General features: G+C 39.8%; 1 protein-coding gene across 9 annotated transcripts in view; it reads right to left on the bottom strand.

The window, feature by feature from the left end:
• Positions 1 to 21,407, bottom strand: part of Frmpd4 (FERM and PDZ domain containing 4) — a 922,813-nt gene that overhangs the window by 49,559 nt on the left and 851,847 nt on the right. For all 9 annotated transcript variants that reach the window (XM_051141492.1, XM_051141490.1, XM_051141499.1 and 6 more), the window contains one exon: positions 1,724 to 1,769. In XM_051141492.1, the coding sequence (XP_050997449.1) occupies positions 1,724 to 1,769 (46 nt within the window). The remainder of the gene's footprint in view (positions 1 to 1,723; positions 1,770 to 21,407) is intronic.

Below are 21,407 nucleotides of genomic sequence, written 5' to 3'. Positions count from 1 at the left end.
AGAACTGTCAGGACATGAAACCCTCCGGAAGCATTTAGAATCATGGGTGAACCTTGAAAGATGGAAAGGATTTGGCTGGTCAGAGGGAATAGGAGGAATGGAGAGCATGGTGGGTGTCTTAGGAAGGAAAGGTAGTCAACTGCAAGTTCAAGATGCAACGATTGGCTAGTAAAAGGCTGAAGCAGAAGGGTGGCTATTGCCATAAGTGCCTGCTGCATTCTCTCCTGAATGGCATGGCTAAACATTGGCTTTTGAGGTAGAAAATCAGTCTGTGGACTCTGAAAAACAATCCAGATAATCAAATCAAAGTACCGAGATTCACTGACAGTAAGGAATATCTCGGCACTAACAAGTCACAGAGAGTCAGCTGGACAGAAGAATTAACCCATAACCCCTAACTCTGACCCTGACCCTAACCTATTAGATTCCCTTTGAACTTGAATACAAAATGTCTCTTTTTCTTTTTCCTCTCTCTTTTTCTTCATGGGCTGAAACAACAGTACACAACAATCAGTCTGGAGTAATAAAGGCTCTGATCATACGTTTTTAAAATATTACAAAGTGGAGAGACAGTTCACAGAAAAGAATGTAAAGTTGAAGCATGGGAGTAAAAACAGCAATCAGAATCATACTGTACTTGAAATATATATATTACTCTGTGAGGATCAAACATGGAAGCTCTGCTGGTTAGACTCTGCCTGTCTACATAAGACTCAATAAGATACTGGCCATACAGTCATTTTATAGGCAACAAGCCTATAAAAACAGAGAAATTAGCAGTTGCCTGGGGTGGATGGTGGGGATGGTTAATACTCTAAATGGAAATGAGGGATTATAATGGGGCGATGGAGCATTCTGAAACTGGACTGTGGTAGTGACTACATACATCACTATGTTTTGCAAAGGCCTTTGCCTTACACATGTAAAATGAGTGAATTGTACACCCTGAAGATTACACCATCATAAAATTGATTTTTATATCATACGACCTGGGTTTGGGGGTGTAGCCCAGTTGGTAGAGTGCTTGTTTAGCACAGGGCAAGACCCTGAGTTTCAATTCTTAGTACTTTATAAACTGGATGCCCTGATGAATGCCTGTAATCCCAGGACTAGAGGTGGAGACAAGAGGATCAGAAATTCAAGGTCATCCTTTGACTATATAGCAAGTTTAGACCAGCCTGAGATTCACGAACCCACGTCAAAGACAAACAAACAAAAGCCATAAGAAATGAAGGCAGCATGATTGTAATCAGTCTCTCCCTCCAAACCAAGGTATCTGAATTCTGATGGCTATGGCATCTCTCTCATTCCCTCCTTTGAAGCAGGCTTAATTATCCAGTTCGCTACCAAAATAATTAGATGGGGACCAGAATAAAACTTTCACACAACTTCCTGTAATTAGATATTCCCATAAGACTTGTGATTCGGAAGCTGGCAAACAAGAACGTCTTAGGTTTTGTATTCATTGCAGATGTGAAATGCTCACAGGACTGCATAGCTGATTGTCTTTCAGGATATTTAGGGAGTGTGGTACTTTTCCCTCCAATGAATGGTTTTAGTAACACAGAACACAATAGAAATGATCAAGATTTTGAAGCCTGCATTGTGAACACATGTTATTTGTCTCCACTGGTATTCATCCTGGTGGCTTTCTTGGAGTGGGTTGAGGAGACTAGGCACCCAAGAACATTGAGTGTAAATTTTTTTCTCGCTGAACACTTACAGGGTAAGGCTGAATGACAGTGAGCAGGATCGATTCTTTGCAGCTTCTGTAAGAGAAAAACAAACAGATTTATACAACGGTTAAAGCACAGACACAAAATGAGCTGCTTTTCTTTTGAGAGGAAATGTGTATGGTGTGTTGGCAAATGGTCCTTGGGCTTCCAGGGCAGAGTAAATGAAACAGCTCAGAAGAGGGCTTTAGACCACAGGGAAAATGCCAATCAAGTGCAACAAACCATCCAACTGACAGCTTCCTAGGCCATCTTATTTCTATGACCAAGCAATGGGGCCTCAGAGTGAAACTTGGTGAGGGAAGAATGATTTTAGAAACAGCAAACTCAACCAAGCCCCTGGACTGTTCTTGATTCTCAAAATTGATTCTCCCTTTCCAAGTTTCCTATAACATAGTTTTCTCTGCTGCTTGAAAATTTCTGTTGATTCTTTCAGGGAAGATATTTTAAGACATTTTATCAATGCATGAGATGTGTTCTGGGGGAAAGCTTCATGGAAGAGAAACGTCACTGAAGGTTGTTTACTTTAAAATGGTAATGCTGCCAACACTGTTCCTCGTGCTGCACAACTCAGTACATGCAATGCCCAGGACCAGAGCTGCTAAGTATTTCTGACAGGCAACAATTGGGAAATAGTGTTCACAGTAGGAAGCACTTCACAGCTTGAGCAGAACAATGGACTAGAATGGCTTACTTAATTTCCTCCAAGTAACCCAAGCCCTTGAGGAAAAATCATATTATGGGTTATAATACTCCCTTCCTTCTTTCTTTGTTCCTTTTAAATCCTAAATAAAAAACCACTTGCTACTTTGCTGAAGAAGAGCTGACTATTTCTACTTTAGGTTTCAATGAATTACCTGTTTTTGTAGTTTATTGGCTAAATGATAGGGTGTTGTTCCCTTTGAGAAATCACTGCAAATTATATTTCTCTCACTCATGCAACTGTGGGTCAGCACACTCATTCTGTATGGTCAGACTGGGATGTATTTGGCTCCTGTGAGATGAATGTGCATCCCTTGAGCTGGAGAGTGTGGTGGGAAAGAGAGGGGCTGTGGGAAGGAAGAAGCAAGACACTAAGGGTGCTGATGATACTGACGGGTGGATAGCACAGTGCACAATTTCTCGGTATTTCAGGCTGGCAGAGTGCCCAGTGACTGCAGTAGGCAGAGCAACGGCATTGAATCAACTAAGGTTTCAGTGGGTGTGAGAAAGAATTATGTACTACTGGTGGCCATTAGGCATTTTAGGTCACTTTTGGTGTTTTAAAAAGAACAAAACAAAACACTGTATCCCAAGCAGTGCATCCTGGCTTTGTTTCACGCAGGAATGCTGTCTTTCTTTTTAAAGGCAATGTAGAAGGAAATGGTCCCTGTACTAGAATGTGTGAGGGTGTCATGCTGGAAGTATACAGGGTGTCCATTTCAGGGGATAGCAGATAAAAAACAATTAGGAACACATCTCCACACAAAAAAAGGACAGGTCTGCAGCTTAGTTTTCACTTCCTGTTCAAAAGAAACAATGCACATTCTACAGATGAGAAATGCCATATAGGGCCAAGCAGACAGCTTAGTCAGTACAGTGTTTGTTGTACAAGCATGAGGAACTGAGTTCCATCCCCAGTACCCGCCCCCCCCACAAACATCAACAGGTTGGTGACACATGCTTATAATCCTAGCACTGAGGCTGTAGAAACATGTAGATTCCTGAGGCTCACTGGCCATCCAGACTATTCTACTTGGAAAGTTTCAGGCCAATGAGAGACCTTATCTCAAAAACCAAACCAAAACACCCTGGTCCATTGAGGACACCTGACCTATGAATATATGTGCACAATACATGTGTACCTTTACCCACAAGAGCACACATAAACATTTGAACAATATATATATGTGTATATATAAACACAAATAATGAAATAACACCCATAGATCAGTGTATCTTTCAACCCTCATCAGAGAAGCTTCTTTGGAAGTCGATGGTAATTAATACAGAGAGACACAACTGGTCAGTGTGAAGAGAGTAAGAGACTGTGAAGTAATCAAGCCCTAAACATCACCCCCAATCCCACCCCCAATCTCCCCACAAGGCGCAGGAATAACCACAGAAGAGAGGGCAGAATTATTGTAAGAGCCAAGGCTGTGGATGACTGCAGTGGAATGGTATCTTCTGAAAACCAGAAGGTTTTGGTTTTTTGGTTTTTCATGTTTTTTTTTTTTTTGCACATATGAACCCACAGTAGCTATGAATACATTCATAAGACCTGCACAAAGATCAAGTCAGTCAAAATCCTAGCAATGGATGATCTAGGTGGCTCATGAAGTCTCACCCCCTGCTGAGAGTTACTGGCAGTTGATGGCTCACAAGAGGATGGAGAGTCAGTTTTCTTTAAGAATGCCACCCCTGAGAGGCTACTCATGCCCCAGTAGATGGTACTATACCATGCCTATACTGACCATACTAAGTAGATTCTGAGGTTGTAAAAGAAAAGAGCACATGAAGTTGGGAAGAAAGACATGTTTCATAAAAACATGTTATATACATACATGAAATCATCAAACTATAATGGCAAGTTAAACTGTACATATACAAATAAATTTTAAAATAGATATTCAATTATAATATATAAACACAACTATGGAATGATATTCTATTTAGTTTTAAATTTATAGTGTAGTAAAAAACAAATATATTCACATAAAAGTATAATATATTGGTATTCCTGACTGTGATGGCAAAGCCAGGCTCATCTACTCAACTTGTCCTGTTTTGCCCAAACTTGCTCCCAAAGACTTCAGTAGTAGGCAGTGGATCCTGGGGACTCATCCTCTGGGATCAGATGACTGAATGTGAATATTGGAATGAGCCAGTCAGATTTTGTCTCTCCAGCATTAAGATGAGGATACATGGAGACTAAGAGAGCTAGAAGGCAGGGTACCAGAGTACAGGATATAGACGGTGTGAATCTCTAAATAATCCTGACTCTGGCATTCCTGAGGGTTGCTTCTTCACTGCTCCATTAGACATAAAATAATTGATGTAAAATTTCTTAGTGTGATATCTATCATCATTCTAGGGAAGAACTTTTACCTCTGTTTTCTCTCATCTGTAAGTACTTAATCATCACCTGCCAGCCAAGAAGAATTAATTTCACCATCTTTCAGATCTCTTAGGAGTCTTAACCCAATCGTAGGAAGAAAAAGACAATCAGATCAATATGTCTCTACATGTTATTGGATGCCAAAATGGATTTACAGAGCTTTAGTGGGGTCCCATGCCAATAGGCACCAGTTATCTCTGCAGGAAAAAGGAGGGTGCTATAAGACATTAGCAGGGGGTATTGAAACCAGAATTTGTAATATTAACTCTTTACTCACTTTGAGATCTATCTCATGTCTTCCTAGAAACCCAAAGCATACAACAGGGAAAGACATTTGGAACAGCACATGCCCAGAGAACAGAGGCTACATTTGTGAAATGTCTGGCCTTTCACTGAGGTCGATCCAAAAAGTGTGACTCCTGGGGCAAGTAATAAAAGGTACAGTGGAAATATGGGATCGGACCTTTTTATGAAGGCTTTCTGGTAACTGAGCTGCTTCTAGGGATGAGAAGGCCTTTGCAGAAATACTTTGAAGCTGAGACACTCTAGCATAGCAGCCCTTAGGTTCAGTCTGACCCACAGAGGCTACAACTGCAGCCCCTCAACAGAGAAATCATCCAGGAACTCTCAAAAAGCCCCCACTGGAGAGATTCAATGATGGTTTCATTGATGTGTAGAGAAAAGCAGTGCTCAGTTACTCCAGTGCCAATCAAGTCAGGACTTTCCATTTTTTATTTCACAACTTGTCAGGCTTGTTACAATTTCAAAGAATCTAAAGCGAGAAAAGAATTTTGGAAGACAAAGAAAACATCAACAATGTTCCTTGATGCTCTGAAGGTTTCCAAGGCTCCAATAGGGACAAAAGAAGACTTTTGTAGAGTTGTGAGTTTAACCACGATATCACAATTGAACACTTTAATTATATAGTGTTGTGATTACAAATGTCCTAATGACTGGAGAATATTTCTGAACCTGTTTAATGCATTTTGGAGGCTTCTTAATGTTTTTTTGAAGGTTAGAATCAGACCTAAGGAGCAGTTATGAATGGACAATGATGGAAAAAACACTATTACCTTGTGATTACACTCTCTAAGATATGTTTGCCACATTTCTCCTCAAATTCACTTTAAGTTTTTGGGCTTAAATAGATGACTTCCTTTGAATTTCTTGACTAAAGGGCTAGAACTCTAACAAGGAGTAGTAAAACATGAATATGAGATTGGAAGCTAACAATGGGAACACAGGGTGCTGGGAGATGGCTACGTGAATAAAGGCATGTGTTGCACTAATCTGGAGACCCGAGTTCAACCCATAGGAATCATATAACAAATTCAGATGCAATGGAGCAAATCTGTAATCCCAGAACTCACATGGAGATATAAGAGTTAGAAACAGTTGTCTAGAATTGTATATGCTAGCCATCTTGGAGTAATACATGGTTCAGCAGCAGAAACAAGAAGAGGAACCCCACCTCAACAAGGTAAAGGACAAGAACTAGGTCACAAAAGATTCTCTCTCTCTCTCTCTCTCTCTCTCTCTCTCTCTCTCTCTCTCTCTCTCTCTCTCTCTCTCTCTCCCCCTCTCTTTCTCCCCTCCCACATAACCATAAAAATATTTGGATGCAGTGAAGAACATGAGGGTTGATGGAGCCAGAGGATATGACACAAGAACGGCTTTATTTTCAACCAGCACTCAGTGATAGCATATTTATTTATTTCTTCTGGTCAGGGGAGCTGACACTCACAGATCTAGTGCAGCAGTTATTGGGAGAAAATGAGTCACTGGACCATCTTAGATGCCAATAAACAAGCAAAAATGTGGCATTAACGTTTTACTATTACTATAACACACTAGTAGAAAGTTGGTAGCCTAAGATACAATTTTACTGTCTTATATCTCTGAAGGTCAGAGGTTAGATTATGATTTTCCTGTGCTGCACACGAAGACACAGGCACAGAGGGAGCATGCACAGGGCCTGCACAGGTCTGCATGAGATGAGTTCATAGAGCTGAAAGGAGACATGAATACATGCTCTCATCCTTAACTCAGAAGGGTTTTTCCCCCCAGTTGATAGCCTCTTGGAAATAAAAATGTAGTTTTCTCCAAGGGAATCTCCCTGGGGAAACAAACTAATGTTGATGGTAGGCCACAGGCCCAGCAGTAGAATCCACTAGAAAGTGAACTCAGTGTCATATTTGCAGGTTCCTTGTCTTGCAATGCTGTGTCAGGGCTCTTCCTTTTTCCTTTAAAAAAATCTTATTATTTTTTAATTTTTATTTTACTTTGTTTATACATTTTTCTTTTATATTTTTACTCTAAATATCATTTGAGTATATATTATGGCTGCCAGTTTAGTGTTTTCATAGGATTCTCCAGTGTACAAAAGAGTGGCTCTATGATTCTTGTGTCTTCTCTTAGGTACCTTTTCTTTTGTTGGTTTGTCTTGTTCAATTCTGATGTATTAGTTTTTGTTTTATCTTATTTTATTGTATCTTAAAAATGTTTCTTGTGCTAAATCAAGGCACTAGAGCTCCAGACACTCCCAAATAGAACCGAGAAACATGGATTTCAACATGCAGACAAATGAAGTTAGATCTTTTACTCTCACCCTGCACAAAACTCAATTGAAAATGGATCCAGGGCCCCAACATAAGACTGGATACTTTAAATCAGCTTGAGGAAAAAGTACATGATATACTTTGACTTAAAGGCACAGGTAAGAACTTTCTAAATAGGATTCTAACAGCATAGAAAATAAGACCAACAACCGACAAAGTGGATCTCATGATACTAAAAACCCTTTGTATAGCAAAGGGATTTTGTTAGTGGGGGAAGCATCAGCAAACAGATTGGAAGAAAATATTTTCTAGTTGTATATCTGACAGAGGGTTAGTATCTAGACTATATGTGTATATATATATATATATATATATATATATATATATATATGCATGCACATGCACACACACACACACACACACACACACACACACACACACACATACAATACTAAAACAATCACCCTAAACATTAAGAAGGAACCTACTTCATACCAGCATTGTAGGTCTGAATAGAAAGTTTTCAAAAAAAAAAAGGTGCAAATGGCCAGTAAATGGATTTAAAAGTTGTCGTGGATGTTGGTGAAAGTGAGCATCTTACATACTCCTGGTGAGAGTGTAAACTAGTCCAGCCACTCTGGAAATATGTGTGGAGGTTTCTCAAAAACAAACAAGTAGAAATAGAACTACAATATGACCCAGCTATAATACTCCTGGGTATATCCCCAAATGCCTTTTTATCTTACTATAGTGATATTTGCACATCCATGTTCATTGATGATCTATTCACAATAGCCAAGAAATGGAATCAACATAGATAGCCATACACTTATGAGTGGTTAATGAAATATAGTTCATATACACAATGAAATATTACTCAGCTGTAAGGAAAAATGCAGTTTAAGTGGTGGAAATGAAAAAAAGTCATAGTGACTGAGATCATCCCATTCACCAAAGACAAGCACCACATGTTCCCTCTCTTAAGAATTTCCAAGCTTCAATTCTTATGTTTTAGGGATTTAAAGTGGCATAGATGTAGAATCTAGAAACACAGAAATGGGCCATTGATATGGGAAATGCATTTAGGGAAAAGAGGTAGTAGAATATAGGTGAAATAAAAATAGAGAGGGAGAATATTTGGGGGTGAAGGCTCAATCAGGAAGTGATGATGGGAATTGGGGAAATGAGGGAACAGGTCAAGTATTACCCAAAATAGACTAAACATGACACTCCATGGCAACTCACAACCCTTTGAACCAAGTAAATATAGTAAAAGATTATAGTAGGAATACATGAGATATGGGGAAAACAGACTAGGAGAATACTAGAAGCTAAAGATTTAATAGAGATGGAAGAAATGAGGGGAATTGGTGAGTTAACCAAACTAAGGTTTTATTAAGAAGCTTTATAACACCCCACTAGTTTGTGGGTTAATTAAAGTACTTTTTAAATGGAACTAAAACAGAAGTATCACATGTGGACAAACAATGCTGCTCCCAGAAGACACTAATGATTCAATGACAATCTCAGTGCCAGGCATTTGTCACCTCCTTATGAGTATTGGTAAAGGAGCCTCCAGAGGCACCCATAACAATAACAAGACAGGCTATTGCCATTTCTCTTGGCTGCCCATGAAAAATAGAGGGTAAAGCCCTATTGCTGACAATACTACACATTTTAGGACATAGAGAAGTCAATTCAACAGGGCTACCTGCTTCAACAAAGCCAGCAAAAGAGAGAGGCAATTGGCATGCTAATCACAATCTTATGAAGAATAATTAAAGAAGTGACTTGATTTTTACCATATTCTATTGATTAGAAAAAAGTCCTGGGCCCCAGTCATGTTAAGAAAAGAGGGGAATAAATAAAGCAATGAATACGAAGAGGCGAGGATGTTAGGTAGTCTTAGATTCTGTCTGCCAGCATGATAGGGGAAGACCTGTGATCAAGTATCAGTTTCTTTTCCATTTGCTATGATAAAATACTTTATTTTAAAAAGCAGCCTATGTATATTTGTGGGAAGAATTGTAAGCTTTGTCACAGGTGAAAGCAGTCTTGGCAGGCTTTGCCTTTAAACACACCATGGATACTCCCTGAAATTAACCTTGAGATAGACTGGGTGGAGCCATCCTGGGCCTGGAATTCAGGAAAGGGACCTGGGGACTCCACCTGGACTATTGTGTTTCTAATCGACCCTCAATGGGAGAGAAAAACCACCCCTTACATGTGACAAACAGACAAATGAAGAAGACAGAGAGAGAAGCAACAGGGTCAGATCGGGCTTAAACACACATGGATCAGAAAGAAGATCAACAAACAGGCTGGACCAGTGCACAGGCCAGAGACACCTAGGGACCCATCCCATAGAGCGGACAGCAAAAGGTTCACTCTTTTTTCCCTTTAACCTTTTTTCCCTCTTGTGTAAGATAACTAACTGGGTTGTATAATAAAATTTAATTGTTAAGAAACAGAGCCAACCATTGGCTAGATCTGGGTAGGGGTTTAAAGTTTACCTCCTGTATTGTCCTTGGCTGATGCCTTAGTTTGAGCAGGACCCCTGGGCCCAAATCTGCCTATCATAATGTTCTACTTGTAGGTTTCTAGGACCCTCTGGATCCTTCTACTTTGCTATTCTCCCATGCTTCTCTCATCTGGTGTCCCAATAGGATGTCCTCCCCTCTGTCCCAGTTTCCTGGTAAGTGAAGGCTTTCGTGGGACATGTCCCTTGGGCTAGTGTGCAGATATAAGTGAGTATATACCATTTGGAGAATGGGATATGACTTTCTCACGTACTCTGGTGCCTCACATTTGACCATGTCACCTGGAGGGGGAGACCAGGTGGCACTCAGAGGAAGGACAGCAGGCTACCAAGAAGAGACTTGATACCCTATGAGCATATACAGGGGGAGGTAATCCCCCTCAGGAACAGTCATAGGGGAGGGGAATAAGGGGGAAATGGGAGGGAGGGAAGAATGGGAGGATACAAGGGATGGGATAACCATTGAGATGTAACAAGAATAAATTAATTAAAAAAAAAAGAAACAGAGCCAACATATATTAGTTTCTTTTCCTGTTACTGTGATAAAACACCCTGACAAAGGTGTAGAAGAAAGAGTTTATTTGGGATTGTGGATCCAGAGAGATAAGGGTTTATAATGGTAGGGGGACATGGCAGCAAGGGGCATGCCTGGCTACAGGAGCACCAAACTGAGGGCTCACATCTAGAACCATAAGCACAAAATGGAGAGCAAGAGAGAGAGAGAGAGAGAGAGAGAGAGAGAGAGAGAGAGAGAGAGAGAGAGAGAGAGAGAGAGAGAGAGAGAGAGAGGATGCGAGGAGAGAGAGAGAGAGAGAGAGAGAGAGAGAGAGAGATAAAGAGAGAGAGAGAGAGAAGAAGAAGAAGAAGAAGAAGAAGAAGAAGAAGAAGAAGAAGAAGAAGAAGAAGAAGAAGTCTTCAAGTTGTCAAAACCTGTCTTCAGTGACATACTTACCTCCTCCAGCAAATCCATCCATCCTAAACAGCCTAAACAGTGCAATCAATTGGGGATCAAATCTTCAAATACTCATGACTATCTCATTCAAACCATCATGCTTATGAAAACTAGAATTTATTTTGGCTCACAGTTCAATTACACAGTCCCAGTCTCTTGTGGCTGGGAAGTCAAAAGAGGAGCTTGAAGCAGCCATTCATGTGCCATCAAAATCAGAAAGCAGAGCAACGAAACTTGCTAATCCTCTGCTCCTTTTCTCCTGTTATCTCTTCTAGGATTCCAGCCAGGGAACGGTGCCACCCACATTGGTCACATCTCATTTTAATAAATGAAATCAGAAGAGATGCCCATGGGCAGGCCAGAGGACTTTCTCTCAGATGATTCTTGACTTTGGCAAGTCGACAACACTAACCATCAAACATAAGTATCTCAAAAGTGGTTTCTACCTATGACTTCCCTTTATACAGACTTACTTTCCTGTGACTAACTGCGGGAAACATTGATCATCACACTCTGCTATTTTGCCAATAAGAAACATTAGAAAAACGTGTTCATTGTGTTTAAAATCTTCATGCCTGTTTTAATGTTCTATAATTTGCCTAAAACATAACCTAGATTGATTTTCAATTTTACAACTTAAAGCAACAAGTTATCTAAATTGAAACAAAGTATTCTAAAATGATATTTGTCATTAAGACTGGAGATATGCTTCTCTAGTGTTTTCTCTCATCTAGTCATTATTTAATTACAACCTGCCAGGAAAGAAAATTTAACTCCACAATATTTTGTATTTCTTAATATTCCCGGTAATATAATCCTAGGGTAAAAAATGTAAGCCTCTTTAAAATTGCTTCAGCAGAAAGATAGAATCAGTAATGGAAGAGTGAACATTCAAGCAAGCAGATAACCTCTTTTTAGGAAGGCCTAAAATAGCTTGAGGCTTTTTAAACATCCAGGCAGAAGCACATTTAGAGAAGAATTTCATAATAAATTCCAAGTAAAATGTCTACTTTTGAGGAGTGATTTCAAGTTTTAGCACCAGTAGTTGTTAAACTGTTGACTTGCTAGTGTGGACAGGGGAGATTCCACATAGTCCAAGGCCAAGATGAAGAGCTATAGGTGCTCAATAGCGGTGGAGTTGGGAAGAATTGGTTGCATCTAGGAATCAGATGCATAGGGTGTACCAAGTGGTTAGCCCTGGACACATGTGCATACAGACAACTCTAAAGGAACTCAGTAGATTTTGTGTGTGTGTGTGTGTGTGTGTGTGTGTGTGTGTGTGTGTCAACAATAATAATTAAATAATAATTTAAAAAAAGACCATGAGTTTAGGAGACACAGAAGGTACTTAGTAGGTCAGAGATGGGTGGAAGTGATGCAGACACAGTATTTATGTACAAAGTTCTCAAGATTAACAAAAGAAAAAAGAAAAAGAACTCATGTGAATCCCTGAATCATAGTGTTGTCCCACAGGAGAAAATTCAGTCTAACCCTGATAGACCACCTTTGCCAAGTCTATTCTTAATTCCTCTGCTGTCATTTCTTTGACAGAAGCCTTGTCACTTGAGACCTGTTTGGGACAGCCACCACAATCATATGCCCTGCATAGTTTCATTGGATATGATCATGTAGATGTAAACAAAGAAGGTGAAGAAGAACCCTGGGATTTAATAAGGTAAAATTTTCTATATTGAATTTATCTGACATACCCCTACCCCACCCCTGCCACTAGCACTGGGGACTGAAACCAGAACCTAAGGGTAGTCTACGCAAGTGCTCTACTGCTGAACTACAGCACTACCCCTAAATTCCCTCTGATCAGTGAAGCTAAGATGGTGCTTTCAACTCCTTATAGCACCATAGCTTAGTGCTGTTCTTTAACTGCCTTTCCCATTTTATAGTTAGACTATTTTTAGTTCTTCACTGTGTAATCATATGAGCATGTACAATTATACATTTCCCTTTTACACCAACTAATTAGATCCCTTGATCCAACTCAGAGACTGATATGAATTTAACTGCACCTAGATTTCCTCAGAGATTGTGAAAATGAATGGAAATAAAGCCCAAACAATAGAAATCAGCAGAAGGACATTATTTATGAAAATTTCAGTGTCTTTTTGTAATAAATTAAATCTGGACAAGTAAACAACTGGATTTCAACCTTAGAAGTAGAAGTAAGCTGTGAAGGCTAGAGAGTTAAGTTTTAAAAGGCAAATAAAGAGGTACTTTGGGCCTGTGGATGAAAGAGTTTTTGTACATTGTAAAATGAAATTTTAACATAACTCAAGAGACTGTTCTGTAGCATTGTTATTTGGAAGGAAGTGTGGTAAGGCACAGCCAGAGATATTTGATCTTGCCCTTCTAAGCTAAGCATGCACACACATGACATTCTTCTTCTCATACTTCGGAGTTCTTAAAAGAGATTAGAAAAATCATTCTTCCCTCCAAGCTAGTGCATGCCAGCCCTTGACCTCCCAGCTTGTGGGCAGCCACTGTTGATGGCAACAATAACCGACTAAGACCATTTCTCCAATGACCTGGCTCGGAAAGGCCTTTCCTCAGTCCTGGGCTTTTTTACAATAGAGCCTCTTGTTTTCCTTCTATTTTCTCTATTTGAGCCCAGACATGGGAAATAAGCAACAAGATTGTTCTGACCGAATCAGCAGCCATACCCCAGTGTCAGCCTAATCAGTCACTGACAAAGCTGGAGGAAGTACTGTCACCTGCTACGTTCTGGAAAGTAACCACAGGACTGAAGTTAGAATGGGTTCTAGTGTCCCATTGAGCTGACCTCTGCAACAGTTTGAATAAAGACTGTAATCATGCGCTGAATCAATTCCTAATAGGTGCTGAAGTCATGACTTGGAGAAAATGGGGAGGCCCAGAAAATGAGCGAGCATCTGGAAAAGGTCAGTCAGTTGGGGCTGTGCCTTCTCCTGAACTAAAGGAAGCATTCGCTCTCTGCCTATTGTTGCTGAAGTCTGACGTTTCAGTGATACAAGCAAAGGAAAGGAATGGATCATTGGTCATTCTCATCTATGTTTGAGCATTGCTGTGGAAGAAATTATGTGAAATGAAGCCACCATAGTCTTATGTGTAATAAAAATGGACAGAAACTGGATTGAAGGGTCCATTTGTGGGCTGGGGCATTGGTTCTTGCAGAGGACCCAAGTTTGATTCCCAGTACCCACAGAATGGCTGTAACTCCAGTCCCAGGCCACCCAACACTTTCATCTACCTTCTGCAACCATTTGGCGTGCATGTGGTACATAGGGCATATATGCCGACCAAGCACTCATACACCTAAGATAGTAAAATAAATAAAACTTAAAAATTCTTGTGCAGTAGAATTGCTGTAACTTTTACCAATTATCCTGACAATGTCTCTCCCACTGCCAGTTTCATCCCTGAGTGAAAAGTTACATCACCAATGACAAAGACAACCAGTTTGGTTACCAGTAGAAGCAGTGAGGGGAAATTAATGAAACAACTTTATGAAGCAATATGTCCCCGCCCCCCCAATACTTGATGATGGTATTACTCATCCTTTCCCACTAGCAATAGAAAGGCTTCAAAGATGGGCCTTACTTAGCTAGTCGCATCTACTATTCACACTGTCCTGTAGTGTTTACCACTTGACTCTTAACTGTTCATGTGACCATTTGACATACAGCAGATTATACAAAGTGGTAATGCACAACTTCCAGGTCTTGTTCGGAAGAACTTGAGAAGCCTTGTAGCATTCACATGGATATCTTAGAATGCTCAAGTTGGAAGAAGCCAGCTACTATATGCACAGCCCAACAACCCTGTGACTCCCATGCTGGGAAGAAGTTGGGCATGTAAATCTGTGAAGAGAGAGCCAGATGTCTGGCCATCTCTAGCTATATCAGGTCTCCAACCCTTGTGGATGCCTGGCCCAAACAAGCCTTTAGATTAGTCCTGCCACAGCTGTCATTTAACTGTAGCCACACTTGAGAGACACCACTAAGAGCCATCTGGATGAGGAGAGCTACTTTATATAACCAGGAGAGCAATAATTTTTTTTATTAAGCCATCATGTCTATTTGCCAGACAGCAGCAGATAACCAGAACATAATCCCCCCCCCACTGCAAAGAATGTGAAGAGTATATATTTAAAACAATAGACAAGCAAAGGGGTGAAAAGGATTTGGGATGGAACATGCTTCTATTACCAAGCAAGGAAAAATATCCAAGTTAATGGCTCCCCAGTATATTGTAAATATGGCCTACACTTCAACAAACAAAACACAAACCAAATAACTGAGCATAAAATCCAAGCCCATCTTAGGCAATCATGTTGTCATGAGGAACATAATGTTCTTACTACTGAAGACAGGGTTAACACAACTGTAACATTAATTACGGACTTTTGGACATTGGGGTTGAAGAAGAAAATAGAAACTAATAAAATTAGGGGAGAGGACAAGACTCAATTAACATGTTAACTGAAAGCTGTCTTCAAAGAATAATTTGGAGAGCACAAGTGGAATTGCATTGTTGAGTATAGATCTGAATTACAAGCAGGAAGCCCCAAAGTCCATTGTAATTTTCAGGTTCAACCTAAACAGCTTACATACAATCAGTGACTTGAATCAAACCAAGAGAGAAACAAGATTTATTTGCAGTATGACTTCATATTATAAAACATGTTAAAAAGATTTGAAATAAGTATAAATGTTTTATCTGCATGTATGTACGCACACTTAAATATGCATGCACCTCATACATGCTTGGTGTCTATGAAGATGAGAAGAAGGTGCCAGATCTGCTGGAACTGAGATTACAAATGGTTGTAAGCCACCCTGTGATTTCTGGGCATTGAACTTGGGGTTCTCTGCAAGAGCACTAGGTACTCTTAACCACTGAGCCCACTCTTTATCCTCTAATTAACATTTTACTTAAAGGTATTTTCTGTTTAGGCTGTGATTTGTTTTGTGAATCATATTAGGATATCATCCCCTGAATGAGGAGACCTGGTGGCACTCAGAGGAAGGCTAGCAGGCTACCAAGAAGAGACTTGATATCCTATGAGCATATACAGGGGGAGGGAATCCCCCTCAGTCACAGTCATAGGGGAGGGGAGTAAGGGGAAATGGGAGGGAGGGAGGAATAGGAGGATAGAAGGGATGGGATAACCATTGAGATATAATATGAATGAATTAATAAAATAAAATAAAATAAAATAAAGAAAATTCACATAACTGGTTTAGTGAGTATCAAAATTAACATTTTAATAATACCACATAAAAGACTTCATTTATTGCTTAAAAAAACTCTAGCAATAAATTTTAGGATCTGGCACTTGGAATTTAGAGACTGCTGCTAAGAAGACTTTGTTTACACGTGGTATGTTTTTGTTTTGATATGATTGTTTTGCTCATTACATGTATGAATGAAAACTGTATTTGGCTTTTGTATAGATGAGTACATTTAACTAATGGAAGGGAATGGTACGTACATGGAAGATGTAACAGTAGGATTTTCATACTACCTTACACATGTATGTAACTACATAGCTCTCACTTGAATCATCCCTTTAAGAAGTGTTTCCTGAGTATCTAACGCAGGTTAGGCTTTTGAGAAACATCAGTGATTCTTAAAAGGGGGTAATTTGCACCACAGGGCCTGGGCATTTAGAAATGTCTGGAGACATATCTCCTTTTGTCAACTAGGAGAGGTGCTAACAGTTAGGCCAGGTATGCTGATAAACATTCCCAAATGCTGAGGATAGAACTCAGAGGATCATGCTTTGTAAGCATGAGGACCTGAGATGAACTCCCAGGGCCATGTACAAAAAAGTTGAGCATGGTAGTAGGCACGTAGAATCCTGATGCTGAGAAAGGGAAACAGGAAGGTCCCTGGCGATCTCTGGCCAATCAGTTTAGCTTAATTGGAGAGTTTCAGGCCACTGAGAAACTCTGTCCTCCAAAAAGCAGGGTGGACAGTGCCTGTAGTACCTGAGGAAAGACACCAGAATTTGTCCTCTGGCCTCCATACCTATGGACACATGTGTACATACATATGTGAGAGAGATACATAAATATACCGTTGAATATTTACAAGAGAGCACCCACAACAAATTATTCTATGGAGCACAAAATGTCAATAGCAAGAATGAAAAATCTTTGAGGTATGTCATAAATGAAAATGGACAATGGAATGTCTAACTTGACAGACTTAACCTTCTGGAGAGGGGAGACATTCAATTAAAAATAAATAATGAAATCTGAGACGTCTTCCCTTATTCTTCTTTGGGTAGCTCAATTTCCCCAGTGGATGCTTAACACTATGGGCGGTATTGAATCTTACATAGCATCTGAACATCAGCACCCTATAACCTTGACAAAGGATCTGATGCCCAAGACAGGTACTGTGGTGGTTTAAATGAGAAATGTCTCCCGTAGTTTGGAGAATCTTAATACTTTGTATCCCTATTTGGTGGCATTATCTGAGCCATTTTAGGTTGTGCAGCTCTGCCTGTTGGAGTCAGTGCATCACTTTGGTCAATCTTTGAGCTTAAAAACCTCTCAGTACTTCAAGTTTTCTCTTCCTACTTTGTGCTTGCTGTTGAAGACATAAGCTCTCAGCTTCATGTCCCTGCCCCCACGTTTGCTACTTGCTGACATGTTTCTTCTATGATAGACTCTTATCCCTCTGTAGCTATAAGCACAAATAAACTCTTTTATTAGTTGCTTGGTCATTGTGCTTTATAACAGCAGTAGAAAAATAACGAATACAGTTACTAAGTGCCTAACGGATAGCTATTCTCTACAGCGTAGCTACGTGTGGGTCAAATGAATGTGAGCCAGGTAGTGTAAGATTTTATGAAATTATTCAGAAGAGCAAAGGATTTAAATCTTTGAATGTCCATTCCTGTAATGTTTAATTTAGTATTTTTAGACTGGGGCTTACCATAGGTGGCTGAAACTATGGGAAACAAAACTGGGGGGGGGGGGAGTGGAGACATGATGAACTATATGTAATGAAGGACATTTAAGATGGCATAGTGAACCAAGGATAGGATACAACTTATTCCAGAAACAGAGGATATATTGAACAAGCCTGACCATGACCATAGTCATATTAATAGAGCAATATGCTAATGAATGCATTCTTCTCAGAGGATATTGACTATAAGAAAATCTTACCAAATTGAACTGCCTATTTGAAACTAAGGAACTTAAACAACCCAAAAGAGTCATCTATAGATGATGGCCATTTCTAAAACAAACAGTATGTACATTAGGTGTTTGTTTTTGTTCAATTTTCAATAGTTTCATCGGAAGCTAACTGTAAGAAAAATTTCCTTTTAATATTTGGAGAAGTTTAATGTTCATTGAGCAAATACTCAAAGGTTGATAAAAATATAAATATTTCTACAATGTTGTTCGATATAAGAGAAAGATGACATGGGCACAAAACCAAGCCATTTGTGCATGGTGAATGGGATGGACAAGTTAGACCTCATTAAGGGGTGCATCTGAGTCGCAATTAAAGAGCTATTGAAGTTGGCTGCTCAGATGTCACAAAGAAGAACTTTTCAGGAATTTGGCACTTCTGGTACAAAGACCCTAGGTAGAGCCTGCTAAGAATGTCTGAGGAGGAGCTGGAGCTTGTGTAGTGCTGTGGTGAGATCGAACTGTAGGAAAGCAATGACAAATGCATCTGGGGTGATAATTATCATGTATTGGTGACTTCTCCATTGTTTCGACTAAATAAGAAGCAATATAAAGAAGGAAAAGTTCCCTTGGCTCATGGTTCAGGGGACACTGTTTATCATGGTGGAGAAAGCATGACATCAGGAGCAGCAGGGAGAGCATGCTGAACTCCGAGCAGATCAGGAAAGCAGAGTGAGAGGATGGCTGTGCTCAGCAAGCTTTCTTCCTTTCCCATCTAAATTCAGTTGATAGGCATGTAGCTGCCTAAATTCAGAGCATTTTTCATCCCTGTTAGTACTTTCAGGAAGAAAACCCTTACAGAAACACCCAAAGGCATAGCCTGGAGTTGGGTTTTTTCCTAATTCAATCAATCTGACAAAGGAAATTAAATAACACCTCAGTGATTGTTAAATAACTAAGTGAAACACTCCATAAGAGGCCTTTGAAATGAATCCTTTTTCTTATCATTTCTTCCTTTTCTAGTGTCATTGATAAGATTATTAAAACCAATATTCATTTTTTAAGTTGTTTTTTTTTGTTGTTTTGTTTTTGTGACAGGGTTTCTCTCTGTAGCCTTAGCTTCCTGGACTTGATTTGTAGACCAGGATGGCCTTGAACTTACAGATATCCACCTGCCTCTGCCTCCCGAGTGCTGGGGTTAAAAGTGTGACACCATGCCCGGCTCTTTTTTAAGTTTTATTTTGTTGTTTAAAAAATATTTTAAATTGAAATAGAATTATCATCCCTTTTTATAAACAACATTGGAAGGAACTGATATAGCAAACTAAAAGGACAAAAAGTACTTGGGGGAAAATGAAGGTGGGAGATTTCTTTAAATGCCTTATCACTGACAAAGGAATGTGAACACCAGGTAAAAACATGTCAGTGCATTGTATGGCCAGAGTTTGGATACAAGGGATGGGATAACCATTGAGATGTAATAAGAATAAATTAATAAAATAAAAAAAGAAATTTAAAGAAAGAATAGAACAAGCAATGGGAAAAATGGGGTGGCTATCAAGAGGGAACAAACAAGCTTTGTTTATAAAGAGAAATTGAGAGCATTTAAACTTGTATCTCATTTGCTAACATTTCTCAAACTTTCCATCATCTAAGACAAGCTTTTCCTGGTTAACTTTCTTTCTGCCTGGCTCTTTTCTAATGTCCCTAAAGATAAGCAGTGACTAGAACAGGCTGATCCTGTTTAACTTATTTATGAAAGATGTCATTTTGTAACCATTCTGATATTTACTCAAGGAATCTTCATTTCTGGTCCTTTTAATATACTTCATTACCAAGGGTAACTTCAATATGATTGACATCCTTTAGCATCCTAGTAGGTTTTGTCCAGGAAGCCCAGTGTATATGTTGATTCAAGATATGTTTGTTTTGTGTTGTGAAAGAAGGTCTTATTCCATGATCCAGGATGGCCTTGGACTTCCCTATATAGCCCAAACTAGCCTGGAACTTAAGACAAGCCTCCTGTCCCAGCCTCCTGAGTGTTGGGATTGCACCCATGCGTGACCACCCATGCTCAGTTAAACCCAGCTTTGATTCCATAACACAGGGACGCTTTTTCTCCTGTTCAATATCAGTAACACTTGGTCCCTTGCCCATCTAACTGGGAAGAAATCCTCAGCCCTCCAATGCTCACAGAGTTCCAGAGTGATGTTGACTACAGCTATACACTGTAATAGGGTAGAAAGCAGAAGGGTAAAGACTGATCAATGCTGCAGCTTCCCTAGCTAGTATAGGTGGGCTGGAAGAAGGGTCTTTGCATTTTAAGGCCAAAGTTCATTTAAGTATTTGTTGTTAGACAAAGTCTTTCGGAAGGCAAGCTCTAATATCTAGAGTTCATGTTAACTAATTTAATCAATTTAACTTTTAAAGTTAAACATGTATGTAGAAACCTACACAAGTCTGAAAAGAAGATATTTATAAATGGAACACCCATATAGTAGGCAGACACCAAGATGCTGCCCAGTGCTTTATTCTTGTGTTCAGACTTCTTCCATGGAATGAGGGAGGTCCTGGTTGACAGTCATTAAGGAACTGGGTTCTTCTAGTCTGAGAAACTAAAGCCTGTCTGCAGTGAACCCTCTGGATTCCCGAGGGTAAGTGGGACCAGATTCCTTCTCATTTGAGTCTCAAGTGAAAACATTATCAGATAATTATTGTATTACAGTCCTATAGGAGGCATTGAGCTATAGGCACCCAGGTGAACAGCGCTCAATTTCCTGGTCTACAGAGAACATAAGTTAATACAAGATTATTGTTTTTTTTCTAATTCTTCACATCTTTTTCTTTCTTTTTTAAAATATATTTTATTAATTTATTCATATTACATCTCAATTGTTATCCCATCCCTTGTATCCTCCCATTCCTCCCTCCCTCACATTTTCCCTTTACTCCCTTCTCCTATGACTGTTCCTGAGGGGGACCTCCTCCCCTTGTATATGCTCATAGGGTATCAAGTCTCTTCTTGGTAGCCTGATATCCTTCCTCTGAGTGCCGCCAGGCCCCCCCATCCAGAGGACATGGCCAAATATGGGGCACCAGAGTTCATGTGAAAGTCAGACCCCACTCTCCACTCAACTGTGGAGAATGTCCTGTCCATTGGCTAGATCTGGGTAGGGGTTCAAAGTTTACTGTGCATATTGTCCTTGGCTGGTGCCATAGTTTGAGCAGAACCCCTGGGCCCAGATCTGCCCATCATAATGTTTGACTTGTAGGTTTCTAGGAACCAGAAACTGGAAACAGCCTAAGTGTCCCTCAGTAGAAGAATGGATAAAGAAACTGTGGTACATTTACACTATGGAATACTACTCAGCTATTAAAAACAA

Source organism: Acomys russatus, chromosome X, assembly GCF_903995435.1.
Source record: "Acomys russatus chromosome X, mAcoRus1.1, whole genome shotgun sequence".
NCBI lineage: Eukaryota > Metazoa > Chordata > Mammalia > Rodentia > Muridae > Acomys > Acomys russatus.
The sequence above is the reverse complement of the archived record's forward strand: the minus strand, read 5'-3'. Positions and strand labels throughout refer to the sequence as shown.